Source organism: Moschus berezovskii, chromosome 14, assembly GCF_049115385.1.
Source record: "Moschus berezovskii isolate FMDL1 chromosome 14, NW_MosBer_1.0, whole genome shotgun sequence".
NCBI lineage: Eukaryota > Metazoa > Chordata > Mammalia > Artiodactyla > Moschidae > Moschus > Moschus berezovskii.
In genome coordinates, this window is record NC_142473.1 from 60419855 (window position 1) to 60434647 (window position 14793).

Here is a 14793-nt window from a genome sequence, read left to right on the forward strand (position 1 = left end):
CTGCCTCTCAGGGTTCTCTGGAGGTCCCTTTCCAGATTCGCAACTCTTTCAGACTTTGGGTTCCCCACTATGCTGAACCCCTGCAGGCTGTGGACTCTCATCTTCTGCTAGGTGGTCAAAGCCCCAGGGCCTGGCCGAACTCAGAAACTGGCTTACCTGGACCCTGACGATTCCCACAGATAATGGTCACCTCCCGAAGTTTCAGAGAATCCTGCTTGCCTCCTGTACTATCACTCCTGGAAGGAGAGCCGATTCTAGGCCCAGGGAGTGTAAGGATGTGGCCTGAGGTTACATGTAAGCTGAGGGGGTGATTCCCCTCCCCCACTCCACTTTCCTTCACTTGCCTCACGTGAGGTATTTCTGGTTCAGCAATCTCTTCAGAGGCCTTGCCCAGTTCCTCTTAGAGTATCAGAGTCATCTCTGAGGGCTTGTGAGGACAGATTGCCCCCAAGAGTCTGCTTCAGTAGGCCTGAGCTGGGGCCTGGAACCTACATCTTGAGCCGCCTCCCAGGGGTGCCAATGCTGCCAGTGTGCAGGTGCCCTCTGAAAAGCCCTGAGTGGGCATGGGGCGGGCGGGCTGTCCCCTCACTGTGGCGCGCCCTTCGCCTCTCTCTGAAATGAAGGTGACACCAGCCCCTCCCCACTGAGTTGCAGAAATGAAGGGTTGAAATATAAAGGTTATGGTTAACAGGATTTTGAAGCTTTCTCACCAGGAATGAAATTCTGAGACGGGTGTGAAGCCTCTGTACTTTTGAGAAGGGGATGGGCTGGCCTAGGCAGCTTTCTCAGGCAACTTTCATATTGTAACCCACTAAATCCTACAACACTCAGTGAGGTAGATATGGTTATTATTATTGTTACCTCCATTTTACAGACAACATATGAGAAAACCCAGAGAGGTTAGGTAATTAACTCTAATTTGCACAGCCAGTTTTGGATGAGTCCACTCAGTGGGGCTCTAGGGTCTACCCACTTCATACTCTATTGTATTGTCACCTAGTGGAGCATTTATTATCCAAAAGAGCACGTCATCTAGAATTCTTAAAATTTATCATGACATCCCCCATGTGTGTTGAGTTGTATATTCCCTCCTCTTGGGTGGGGCAAGGAGGGACGTGAAGAGGGCAGAACTGAGGAAGAGAAGCAGCCCAGGTTTCAGAGAGGGACTTGAAACCTGGGTTCCCGTCCTCACTGTGCTGTGCACTGCTGTGGGACTTTGGGCTCATGGCCTCACCACTCTGAACCCATTCCATGTCTAAAGTGGAGCAAATGTGGATGGACAACTAGGGCTGTTGGGAGAGTAAGCCCCTTGGTGTCAAGTGCCCGCCCATGGCACTCACCTGTCTGTGGAACTACTTGTGATTCTTAACCAGGCATTGTTTTCCATTGAGGGCAGCAGCTCTATTTTCTTCACACTAGTTTAGTTCAGGGCAGGAGTCAAGTGGTTCAGGAAGCTTCCCCCGTCTGTGCTCAAGGGATGTGAGGAGGGGACCTGCCTAAAATGTAGCTGTGGCTGCCCCTCTGGGGCAGTGAGAAGAGGCAGCAGTCTCATCCTGCCAGGGCACAGGTGGGGCCCCTGGGGGCCGGCAAGGGGGCGGAGGCCTGGCCACATCCTGGGCTTTCACAGGGAATATCCTCCTTCTCAGTATAGCTCTCAGTGATCCCCTCTTGTCCTGCTCACATTGCCTTCCTCCTCAAGACCATAGGGCTTTCCTAGAATTCACCAAGTACTGGTCTTTAGTGGGAATCTTAGCCTTGAGGGGGTAGTAACTAGCTCAGGTCACCCAACCAGGAGATGGTGAACTGAGTCCTAGAACTCTGCCCCTTCTGCTGTGTGGGGCTGCCACATCTCCCCCCATGACATCCCTCCTCACACACGCTCCCTCCATAGACACAGACACTTGCAAAAGCACACTCTCCCTTCAGCACACACACAACCTTCATAAATACCCTCAAAGACAACACGGACGCACAGGGCCACAACTCCTGAAAACAGGAAGCATGCATCCACCTCACACAAAAATAGCACACGGACACAAATATTTTAAACATATATGTCCATAAATATTTCAAACATTTCAGAGACACCCTCAAAAGTCCCACAGCCACTGCACATAGGCACAGCCCCCACAAATTCAACACTCAGATATTGACCATGCATGCCACATCACAAGCTTGCACACTGAACATCCACGATGCATACACAGTGTGTATATCTCCCATGAAAACACCAGTCACAGACACTCCATGCACATCACCCACAAACACACTTCATATCCCAAGTATACAGCGAGGACTGAGAATACCCAGATTCCCAAACTCAGTGCACACACACACAGGACACAATGCACAGATAAACACACCACATGTGTGTGTGGAGGTGCCAGTACACAGACCCAAGCACCCATGTGTGCACACACTCAGGGAGCAAAACTGTGATCTCAAATTGCTCATGACACTGATTTTCTCAGAAGCAGACCACACACAACTCGAGCGGGTCCCAAGAGCGCCGATTTCCGGGGGTGTGAAAGGGAAGAAGGGGAAAGGGCACAGTGAGACTGCTGTGGTGCCCCAGGGATCCTGTGATTCATCCCTGTGGGATGCTGTAGCCTCAGGACTCTAGGAACTTGGAGGCTGGGCTGGGGCTCTAGCGTGCAGAGGGCTGGATCCTGTGTCCTGAGGAGGGGATGCCCTGCCCTGTTTCCAAAGCCAGCCCCTCTCTCTAGGTCTGGAAACTTGGGAGTGGGTGTTCAGCCTTACAGACTCCTGCTCTCTGGCCTTCCTCTGGGCTGTGTGGCTTCTTCCTGCTTGCCATCTCTACCCAGGGGGCAGGACACGTGGGTTTGAGACCTGAACTAGGCCCTAAAAATCAACCTCACCTCTCCTGCACCAGGGCCCACGTGGCCTCCTGGGGGATGGGCTGTGCTCTCTGCTGGCGGAGGCTGCCTCTTGGGAAATCTAAACAGCCCCTCTCCCTGCAGGTTCTCCCATCAGCATGGACACCCCCTTATTTCACAACTCCCTGTTCCAATCCAAAAGAGGGGCAATGCCAAAGAATGTTCAGACTACCATATATAATTGCGCTTGTTTCATATGCCAGCAAGGTAATGCTCAAAATCCTTCAAGCTAGGCTTCAGCCAGTACATGAACAGAGAACTTCCAGATGTATGAGCTTGATTTAGAAAAGGCAAAGGAACCAGAGGTCAAATTGCCAACAACTGTTGGATCATAGAAAAAGCAAGGGAATTCTGGAAAAACATCTGCTTCAAAGGCTAAAGTCTTTGACTGTGTGGATCACGAGACACTGTGGAAAATTCTTAAAGAAATGGGAATACCGGACCACCTTATCTCTCTCCTGAAAAACCTGTATGCAGGTCAAGAAGCAATAGTTAGAACCAGACATGGGACAACAGACTGGTTCAAAATTGGGAAAAGAGTACATTAAGGCTGTATATTGTCACCTTGCTTATTTAACTGATATGTAGGGTACATCAAGCAAGATGCCAGGCTGGATGAATCACAAGCTGGAATCAAGATTGCCGGGAGAAATATCAACAACCTCTGATATGCAAATGATACCACTCCAGTGGCAGAAAGAAAAGAGGAACTAAAGAGTCTCTTGATGGGGGTGAAAGAAGAGTGAGAAAAAAGTTGGTTTAAAACTCAGCACTCAAAAAACTAAGATCATGGCATCCAATCCCATCACTTCAGGGGACAAAGTGGAAACAGTGACAGATTTTATTTTCTTGGGCTCCAAAATCACTGCAAACAGTGACTGTAGCTATGAAGTTAAAAGATGCTTGCTCCTTGGAAGAAAAGTTATGACAACCATAGACAGAATATTAAAAAGCAGAGACATCACTTTGCCAACAAACGTCCATATAGTCAAAGTTTTGGTTTTTTCCAGTCGTCATGTATGCATATGAGAGTTGGACCATAAAGAAGGTTGATGCTTTTGAACTGTGGTGTTGGTGAAGACGCTTGAGAGTCCTTTGGACAGCAAGGAGATCAAACCAGTCAATACTAAAGGAAATCAACCCTGAATATTCATTGGAAGGACTGATGCTGGAGCTGAAACTCCGATACTTTGGTTACTTGATGCAAAGAACGGACTCATTAGGAAAGACTCTGATGCTGGGAAAGATTGAAGGCAGAAGGAGAAGGGGACGACAGAGGATGAGATGGTTGGATGGCATCATCGACTCAGTGGACATGAGTTTGAGCAAACTCCAGTAGATAGTGAAGGACAGGGAAGCCTGGCATGCTGCAGTTCATGGGATGGCAGAGTCGGACTCAACTTAGCAACTAAACAACAACAACTACAGGCTTCCCAGATCCCTGCCAGCCACTGCCCACCCTTCCTCTAGTCTCCTCCTGGCTGAACCTATCAAGGCTGTTGTCTACTCTTGTGACTTCCATTTGCCCCACTCACCTCACTGCTTTCTCCACTGTCTCCAGCCCTATCAGTCCACCCAGCTTACCCCCAGCCTCCACATCTGGAACTGATACGGACAGACACTCTTCCATCCCCAGCTTCTTTGGTCACTTGACTGCATTCTTCTCTGCTGCCTGCTAGAGTGGCCCCTTGTAACACCCTCTCCTGGTCCTCTTCCCGCCTCCCCATCACCACCTCCTGTATCCTTTAGTGGCAACTCACCCCCACCCCCTCCTCCTCCTGGTCTTTGAATGGGTCTCCCTCCTCCGTGCCCTCGCTCATTTCTCTTCTCACCCTTCTCTCAGGAGAGCTTCCTGCCCCAGGGTCTCCTTTTCCTGTTCATCCAGCCGGCCATTCACCCGCCACATGGCGGCCAGATGGAGTCTCTCTAAAACACAGGTTTGACCAGGTCACTCCGCTGCTTAAAACTCTTTGATGGCCCTGGGGGTCCAAGCATATGTCACATTTCCCGTTTTCCTGTCTCTTTCACTACCCATGAGGCCAGAGTCCCTATCAAGTGGCCACATACATCCTCCATTGTCTCCTCTCTCCTTTCCGGTTTCCCAACCGTGTGCAGTCATCTGTCAAACTCCCTTCTTCCTCCCGCTTCCATCTCTCCCCTCTGTCTCTGTCTCCATTAAAGAGCTGGCAGAGGAGAGGACTGTAAGAACTAGCTAAGGGGCTCCCATTCAAAAAGAAGGGGCTTCCCAGGGGCACAGTGGTAAAGAATCTGCCTGTCAGTAAAGGAGATGTGGATTCGATCCTTGGGATCAGGAAGATCCCCTGGAGTAGGAAATGGCAACCCACTCCAGTATTCTTGCCTGGAAATTCCATGGACAGAGGACACTGGCGGGCTACAGTCCATGGGGTCACAAAGAGTCAGACACGAATGAGCATGCACACATGCACACAAAAAGAAAAGGGAAAAAAATAGCTAAGCCTCTGACTGAAAGGGTACTTCATGTCCATGAAATACAAATCCAGGGGCCAAGAGAGGAGATATTGTGGCTGCAGATGTGAGAAACCCATGCTCCCTTGGGCTGCTCACAAGGGGAGCCTTGAAGACATCCTGTCCAGCGCCCAAACTGGCTCTTTAAAAGGTTTCTGGACAGTCAGAGTTAATTCACTCTCCCACTGTCCCACTCACACTGCAGGTTCCAACCTTGACCTCTGTCCACAAAACACTCAGCTCCTCCATCCACCATCCAGACCCCTGGCTGTTGGTCTTGTCTTCATCCGGGCCCCCAACCTCAGCTGCCTGCCCCTCCGGACCTCACCCCAGGACTCACACCACTTCCTTTGGTTGGTCTCACCCTGTGGCTGGTGACTGAGGCTGTCACTGTGTGTGCGTCACTTTTTTCCGTGTAGTGTGTGGCTGCGGCTGACAAGGAAACCAGGATGGCGTGTGTTCCAGGGGCTTTGGAGTTAAGGTCCAGTCCCACCACTGACTTGCTGCGTGACCTTGGACTGATTTCAGTAGCTTCATCGAAAATACGAGGGGAATGTGTCTACCTTGCATGACTGCCTCAGGTCCTTCTTTACAGTGAATTACAGCATATTAAAAAGCAGAGACATTACTTTGCCAACAAAGGTCTGTCTAGTCAAAGCTATGGTTTTTCCAGTAGTCATGTATGGATGTGAGAGTTGGACTATAAAGAAAGCTAAGCGCTGAAGAATTGATGTTTTTGAACTGTGGTGCTGGAGAAGACACTTAAGAGTCCCTTGGATAGTAAGGAGATTCAACCAGTCCATTCTAAAGGAAATCAATCCTGAATATTCATTGGAAGGACTGATGATGAAGCTGAAACTCCAATACTTTGGCCACCTGATGCGAAGAACTGACTCATTGGAAAAGACCCTGATGCTGGGAATGATTGAAGACGGGGAGAAGAAGGGGACGACAGAGGATGAGATGGTTGGATGGCATCACCGACTCAATGGACATGAGTTTGAGTAAGCTCTGGGAGTTGGTGATGGACAGGGAGGCCTGGCGTGCTGCAGTCCATGGGGTCGCAAAGAGTCGGACACTGAGTGACTGAACTGAAAGACCCTTGTATGGGCTGCCTGCAGGGAGAGACTTGAAGACTTGCCCAGTGTTTAGAAGGCCTGCATCAGCCCTTCAAAAAGGCTCCAGGCCCTGGTCCTTCGATCAATCCTACAGTTGCTCTTTGGGTAACTACCAGTGGAGCAGGAACCTGAGGCCAGGTGCTGGTTGACTGGGAGTGACAGAGGGTGACAAGGAGGGACAGCGGGAAGAGTGGGCAGCTGCCAGGGAGGGATCTGGGAGAGAGAACTGAGGTTCAGAGGAGTTCACAAAGCTTGGCTGCATGAAGGATGAGGACATACTCTCTTCTCTGGCTCCCAGGAAATCTCCAGCAAATGCCACATGTCTCATTGCTGCACTGGGAGGTGGGCCTGATTTTAGGGCTGTATCAAGTACTGAGTGTGGGCTCAAGGTGGACAAGCAGGAGAATAGAGCCTGTGCCATGACCTAGCTCCCCCCAGGCCAGGCACCTAAAGACAACTCTGGAAATGGGCCAAGTGGTTATTGTGATGTTCCTCAGACTGGAAGGGTTTTGCCTCTGGACACAGTGGTGACAGGGCAAGGTTACACAGTTTCCAGACTATTGATCCCCGGTCTTAGGGGCATTATTATAATGACTAATAGGAATGCGTTTACAGTGAGGATCCTCTAGGTTGAAACTGGGAGTCTGAGCAATTAAAGGGGACAAGACAGGACTGGGCATGGGGGTGGGAAAGTCTGGGCATTGGGGGAGATGGTGGGAGGGTCCACTGGCAGGAGTTCTAGGAAGGGCCCTGGTCATCAGCAGTGGGGGGCATGTTAAGTAGGAAAGCGACACGGCGAGGGCTGCCCGGTGGGTCAACTGGGGCCGGCACGGGCTAGTGGGAATGGAGGCCAGAGGGTGATGGGGAGGCTGGGGCAGTTGCCAAGGACCCAGATGATGGAGCCTAGACTAAGGCAGACTTCATCATAGTAGGTGGGACAGACTTGAGCAGTGATTATGGGGGGTAAGGCAAAGGGTCATGGGAAGGACAGGGAAGCGAGGTGGTCACCCATGGTCCTGGGCAGGGAATGGGGAAAGGTACAGTCAGGGTGACCTGTGGCTCACTGGGGAGATGCCCGACAGGTGGCCAGGCACTAAGCTGGAGCCCAGAAGGAAGGTCTAAGTCAGCAGTGGAAGAGAACTGCCAGAATTGCCGCTCACTCTCATCTGAGGGTGTGGTAGGCTGCATGAGGCCGTGTCCAACAGAGCCCTGGCTGAGGTTAGCATCACCTTTTTGTTATTTAACAAGAAATGAAGATGGCTAGAGACTAGACAAACCTCTGACACATGCCGACTTGGGCCGGGCCTTTCTGATGGTGACAGATGCTGAGATCTGTTGTCCTGTCCATCCGTCGTCAGGGAGATCCTCAAGTTTGGCTCCTTGGTGTGGTGGGGTCCTGCCCATCACTCCCTCCTGGGCTGGAGTGCTGAGCCCAGGGACCCTGAAGGCTTGAGGAAGGGCTAGGAATCTTGGGGTTGCAGCAGGGGCTCTGGTTCTTTTGGGAACAGCTTGCCTGCCCCCTAGTGGACTTTTGAAGAGTCTTGAGGACTCAGGGAAACTTCTGGGAAAGGAGTCCACCTGTCCATGTCTTGACAGCGAGTCTGGAGCCCTAAGTAGGAGTGGCTTCTACAAGCAAGTCTGGAGGCAGAGCTGGGACAAGAGGCAGCATGGCTGGCTCCCCAGAAAGCAGCGGGCTCTGTCGTCCTGCAGCCCCAGATGAACTCAACAGCTACTGCGGTGAAGGCACCCATTTCCTAGGGCTGCGAGGACAGCTCCCTGAGTCAGTGCACACACAACATGCCGAGTTCACGTGAGGCCCTTCCCTCCGCTCTCGTCACTTCATCCCCCACCCCCTTGTAAGAGTGTAGACTCATCTCTAGTCTTTGAATGAATATGAATTTCCAGGCAGGTGTATTTCCTTAAAGCAATGCTCACCTGCCATCACTGTGGCCTTCTTTACCTCCCCAGCCCTGTTATATTTCTTCTTCCACTGAAATCACAGAAAGGGGGTTTCAACCCAGCCCTGCCCTCAGGAAGCCCCCAGTATGCAAGGACAGGGCTGGACAGGGTGACTTGTGGGAGTCACAAGAGTGCTAAGAGGGCAGAGGAGGTGCCCTTCCTACAGTACACAGGGGTGGAAGGGAGGGTTTCAGGGAAGGCTTCCTGGAGGAAGTGGCAGAGGAGCAGAGGCATGGAGGGTTCAGAGGAGCTGGCCAGAAGGGGTGGGAAGCAGAGGGGCTGGGGAAGAGCACCCAGGCCAGAGCAGAGGCTGGAGGTGGGGAAGAGAGACAGGGCCGCCAGGGAAGCCACGGGCTGACACACCGCCAGTACCTACCTGGTGGGGAGGATCCTGCCTAAGCATTAGACTCAGCAAGCCCAGAGGCAGAAAGAGCAGAGGAGAAACTAGGCAGGAGACTCAGGAGCTGGTATTCCTGGAGAGGAGATTGCTCACTGAAACCTCTGGGCTAACTAGTTCATCAGCTTATTCATTCATCAGTTCAGCCTCCCAGTGCATACCTCTGCCTGGACATTAGAGGAAAGCAACGAACTAGATAAGGTTCCTACTGACGTGAAGGTCAGGAAAGGCAACTACTAATTACATTCAGAGGGAAGTTAGGAAAAGGTTCTAGTTTTCTTTTTTTTTTTTGCCAGACCACACAGCCTGTGGAATCTTAGTTCCCCCACCAGGGATTGAACCTGGGCCCTCAACAGTCAGAGTGTGGATTCAAACCACTGGACAGCCAAGGGATTCCCAGGAGGTAGCTTTTTAGGTGGACACTGAAGGATGTGTTCACCAAATGTTGAAAAAGAGATAAGGTCATTTAGGTAGAGAAAACAACAAGCGGTAGCATCGTGAAGGGTTTGGGGAAGAGTGAGAGGCCTGACGTGGCCAGAGTGTCAGAGTACAGGGAGCTGATGAGGTCAAGACAGCGTGCGAGAGCCTTGAACGCCAGGCTAAAGCATTTATTGTTTCAAAGAGACCATCCCAAATTGTGCCGGCCTGAAGGACCATGAATTGAACCACTCCAGACCAGGCCCCGCAAGGACCTTCCAGAGCCCCGTGGCCCCATCTGTCATATCAAGAACCCCAGTCCCCAGGGAGGCCAGGGGTGTCCCGTTGCTGGGAACTGACCCCGAGGGACAGGAGGATGGCCCCAGGCTGGTGGAGGAGAGTAGGGGACTTAATGGAAACCAGCTGGCACTGATTCATCATGAAAGTCATGACTTGGGGCCCCATCTCTGGGGTTCCATTTGAGCTTACGCACGGAAGCCCCATGCAAATGCCAGGCCAGCTCCTCAAGATGGGAAGGCCAGCTCCAAGCGCCTCCTCAGCCTCACCCCGTTCACAGAGAAGACAGTCGCTTGCCCCTGAGGCCACCCCTTCTGCATGATCTCTGGGGACCGTTGCTATCTCCCCTGGCTTCTGCAGAAGCTGTGCAGCCGCCTTGAATCAGGAGACAGAGGCGGCATGGACAGGTCCTTTCACTCCTCTGAGCCTCTGTTTTTACTCCTGTCCCAAGAGTGGCTGTGGTTAAGATAATGTGTGTGGAAGCTCCAGGCATAGGGGCTGGCCCACAGCAGGCAGCTCATGACTGTAAAGTAAATAAGCCTCAAAGGCCTCTGGGACAGAGGAAACCAGCCCAGCCCAGGAGGGACCACAGCGCAGGAGCCAGGTGGGCACTGGCTGTCCCCCTGGATGACCGCATCCTCTACTAATATGGGGAGGCTGGGGAGAGATGAGGACCCCAGAATCGCAGGGTCTATTTATAGGCAGTGTGTTGGCTTTAGCACCAGAGTTTCTCCCTGGAGCCCCCAGGTTCTACCCTGGAGGGTCTGAGTAGACATCTCTGAGAACAGAGCCACCTTAGCCCTTCTCAGCACGGGCAGCTCTGCTCTTCCCACACTACCATCCTGGAGGGCCCAAGAGCAAGGATACCCCACCCACGGCTGGATCCACACACCCCCAGACATACACCCACATACACGCAAGGTAACACACACCACATCTGCAGACCCACACTGTGGGCATGGACACAAATACTGGAAGTTTGGCCACTATTCCCTGACTTTGGTGCCCAGACAGACACACCTGGACACATGATGTGCACAGCTAAGGCAACATACATGCTGCATGTATGTACACGCCAAGGCACAGACACATATCAGTGCACATGTACGCAGATGCTCAGCACACACATGGACACACATGTAGACACAGTCACATGCATGGAAACACGGTCACCTGCCTGCCCAGGGCCCCCGAGTGCTGCCATCCACACAACGTACACAAAGCCACCAGGCCTGTTTGCACACGTGCACCCTGATTCATGGCTGCAGCACCCTCCCGGGGACACCAAGCTTTCACAGCGCGGCCTCCTTTGACCTCCAGCGGCCCCATAAGGCAGGTGGGGCCACAGGCTGATCCCCAATGTGCAGTGAGAGGCTAAGGGCATAGAGGTGCCCACAGACCACCTCCTGGGAGGAAAGTGGAATGGAATCCTGGTTTGAATTCTGGTCTTGTGTCTGCCCGCTGCTAGCTCTCCACTGACCACCTGTGTGCCCGTGGGTACACACAGAGCCTCACACCGAGGGGCCTCATGGCCATTAGACCAGAAGCTTTTTACAGATGAAGAGGCTGAGGCCTGGAGAGAAAACCCACAGGCCTTCTGTGGGCTGTGGAGAGTTCAGTGGAGGAACCAGGGCCCTTCTGGCCGGGCCGCAGGGGCACGGCACACGGAGACACAGTGCCCGTGACACATGACGTGGAAACACAGTCACGCACAGAGCCCTGGGCACGTCCCAGGGTGGGCACGTGGATACCCTCCCTTCTCAACATGGACCCTCAGGCTTGCTGGGGCCCAGTTGTGGTGTTTCCCGTCCTTTCCATGAATTCTCACAACAACATGGGAGGTAAGGGTGACCCATCCCACTTGGCATTTGAGGAAATTGAGGAGTGAAAAGATTAGGCCCAAAGTCGCGCGGGTCAGGATGACTGGGGCATCTCCCAAAGCGGAGTCTAACACTTTCCACCACACAGCAGCTCACGGCTCCACACACATCACCCACATCGCTCTCACATCTACACACACACTCGGCACAGCCCCGTAGAACATTCTCCTCACTGCTCCCAGTTCAGTTTTAGTACCAGCTCCACCCTCCCAAGGGGTCTCTTGAAGAAGGACGAGTTTGTTCAGGGCTTAACCTGTCCCCTGGCCCCCACCCTCTCCCCTCAGTCAAGGAAATGAATTCCATGTGTGTCTGGTCCAGCAGCTCTGAAATCAGCCTCGGGGGTTTGGAAAGTAACCCTTTGATGTTGGAAGCCAGTTTAATGAGCTAGTTGTGGTTTGGTTGTTTTTGTTTTTTTTTTTTTCCTGTAAGACAGAAGTCTCATTTTCCTAAGAGCCCAGGAATTATCACTTCCCTCCTTATCCTTCCCTGAGATCTTGGGAGCCCAAGACCTAGACTCCCAACACAGTGCTCACAGAGGTTAGGCCAGCTAGGGAGGAGAGGCAGGGAAGGAGGCAGCTGGCTCTGAACATTTGCTGTGGATGGAACCCTGTGTTAGGAACAAGCCTTGTGTGGGCCCTCTCCAAACCCATTTTAGAGATGACAAAACAGAGGCTCTGAGAAGTGATGTGACAGGAGCAGGATGACCTCCTCTCTCTGGGCCTGGGCACCACGACTGTACAATGGTGACAGCGTTCTCGATGGAAGGAATAGTGAGCTCTGTAATGAGCTCTGAGAGTCAGCACCGTTTGTCAAGAACAAAGCACAACAGGAAAGGAAGGGACTATCTATTTTTTATTGTTTCTGTGTCAAGAGGCAGATTTTCCCGTAGGATTCACAGAGGAAACCATCTGTGACTATCGCCCTAGGGCACATATTAATAAGAGCCGGTTGGCTGCCAGAGAACTCAGCAAGGGAGTTCGTTGCAGGCAGTAGAGGAGGGAGAGGGCCTGGGGGTGTCCAAGCACATGAGTCTCCGGGCTGGTGCCAGCCCCTGCCCTGCTCCATCCTGCTCCTCAGGGCCTGACCGAGGCCCTCCCCACACCCCAGGGCCCTGCTGCACTCTGGCGGGCTTTGGCAAAAGCCACCTTGATCTCTTGGTTTATGAACTCCTGCCAGGTGTCCCTAGGGGAAAAGGATAGACAAGAATAATAAACCCACCACCCAGAACAACAGTGGTGGGCATTCAGAGCCCACAGCTGATTACAAGGAGCCCCTCACTGTCCTTGGAGTCTCCTGATTCCTGCAGCAGCCCAGCCACAGGCACTCCACCACCGTCCACACTTCACACTGTAGGAGACGGGGCCCAGGGAGGTGAAGAGCCGCTCGCTCATTTACTTGTGGGTCCAACTCCCAGGAGTTAGGCAGCGAGTCCCAGCTCTGTGCCCTAATGCTCTGGGGTGAGGAGCTCTGTGGCTCTGGGGTTTTAACCAAGTCAGAGCGGGGACACTGGCTCCCCAGCCTGTGCACACTTTCATTTCCTCGCCTGCTTCCCACATATGCCCAGAGGGGTGTGGATTGGTGTTATTGCCTGTGCACGGAGAAGGGAACAGGGCAGCGAGTGACAGCCAGGGCCTCACAGCAGCTTGGCAGAGCTACTTCTGAGCACAGTTGTCCGGGGCAGAGCGGAAAACGGGTCCCGGTGTGGTCTGGTGACCGGTGACAGGAGGCCTTTCTGTGGGCTCTGCTGCCTAGATCATGGCTAAAGCAAATCACGAGGTGGGGGGTTTCCCATCCCCTGATCTTAACCAGCTTCCCCAAACAGCCCTGAAAATGAAGATAAGTAACTTCAGCAGAGATGGCAAATACAGAAAGTAAGGATAAAAGCATTGTTAGAAAACTTGACTTAAAAATCAAACTGTTAAAAAAAATCAAGTTATAGCATACAGTTCAAGCAAAAATTTGGTAACTGCCTCATAAACACAAGTCCAAGACAAGTTCCCACCCAGCTGGTCCTTCCTGCAGAGATTCTGTGTGGCTGTCTAAAGCATCTCTCCGTGGATCTATGGGTCTGTCTGTCTGTGATCTCACTCCCCAGTAAACGGAGGGGCACGTGGTGGTGTTTCCGCGTGCATACGAATCTGATGCTCGTGCAGGGTGGAGGGTGTGTGTGCACAGGTGGTTGCACTTGTGTGCTTGGACTCCCGTTCCACCACATGCTGTATCTAAGTCCGTGGGCCTACGTGGATGTGGGATTCGTCTCTGCTTCCGAGAGGCCTGGGAGGCTCCCAGGTCAGGTCGAGCTCACTGGGCCTAATCTCCGCTCTCTTTCCTCCCTGAGCCAAGATGAAAACGTTGCTGACACTTTCTAAAGTTTCTGGCCTGGAGTGGAAAAGTCATCAGCTGAGAGAGCTCGGGGTGACACATAGCTGCCAGACCTGCTGGCTCCAACTCCCAGGATGAGGTGGGGGGTTGGAAGAGAGAGAAGATGAGAGCTCACCTCCCTGGGAGTCTGTCACCTGCAGACCTGCAGGCGGATCAGCCAGCCAGACCCTCCAGGGGGAAGTTCCATAAATGCATCAGCAAGGAAAATCAAGGAGTAACAAGTGCTTCAGGGATACAAGGCTGGGAGATGGCGGTGGGACAGCAGGAGGACTCTGATGAGAATGTGTGGCAAGAGCCTCTTCGCGAAGGAGGCGGCAACAAAGCTGAGACCTGCAGTATATGAAGGGACCAGGCACAGGGCACAGCGGGAGTGAGGGCCCTGAGGTGGGAAGCTCAGTCAGTGAGTCTTAAGGGGCATGAGGGAGGCCCCGAGGTGGTAACTCACAGTACAAGGCACTAGAAAATTGAGCCCATGGGGCAGGCCCAGGCCCGACAGAGCAGGGCCTCAGAGGCAGAATGAAAGGGCTCAGGTAGGAAGACCCAGAGGGTGTTAGACAGGGAACCGCCACGTGAATCACGTGTGTGTTGTTATTTAACGATCACTCTGGCTACTGGGCAAAGATGAATAAGGATGAAAGTTGAGAAGCCCCTGCAGTGGCTAGGAGAGACGAGGTGATGGAGAAGCTGTCAGCTTGGGGCTGCGATGGAGGCAGGGTGGCGGAACTGGCTGACATCTCCGGGACAGGGTCTGGCTTTCTGATTTTGGAAGGCGAGGCCACCCACGAGAAGAGAACTCTGGGGGAGGCCAGGGACCTGGGGCGTCTGAGGTCCTGTGATAGCTCCAGAAGGAACTGTTGAGGGGGCAGCGAGAGCTCCACGGGCCTGGAGCTCAGAGCGGGTTGGGGGCCGAGGCTCAGAGGGGAGGGGGGTGTTATCAGTGTCAGAAGAGGAAGGGCACC

At 52.9% G+C, this 14793-nt stretch overlaps 1 protein-coding gene across 1 annotated transcript in view; it reads right to left on the reverse strand.

The window, feature by feature from the left end:
- The window catches only part of LOC129553663 (guanylate cyclase D-like), a 60106-nt gene that overhangs the window by 5124 nt on the left and 40189 nt on the right, over positions 1-14793 (reverse strand). Inside the window, 4 exon segments of the mRNA XM_088843393.1 lie at positions 157-236; positions 4730-4823; positions 8438-8492; positions 12538-12634. Of these exon segments, the coding sequence (XP_088699519.1) occupies positions 157-236; positions 4730-4823; positions 8438-8492; positions 12538-12634 (326 nt within the window).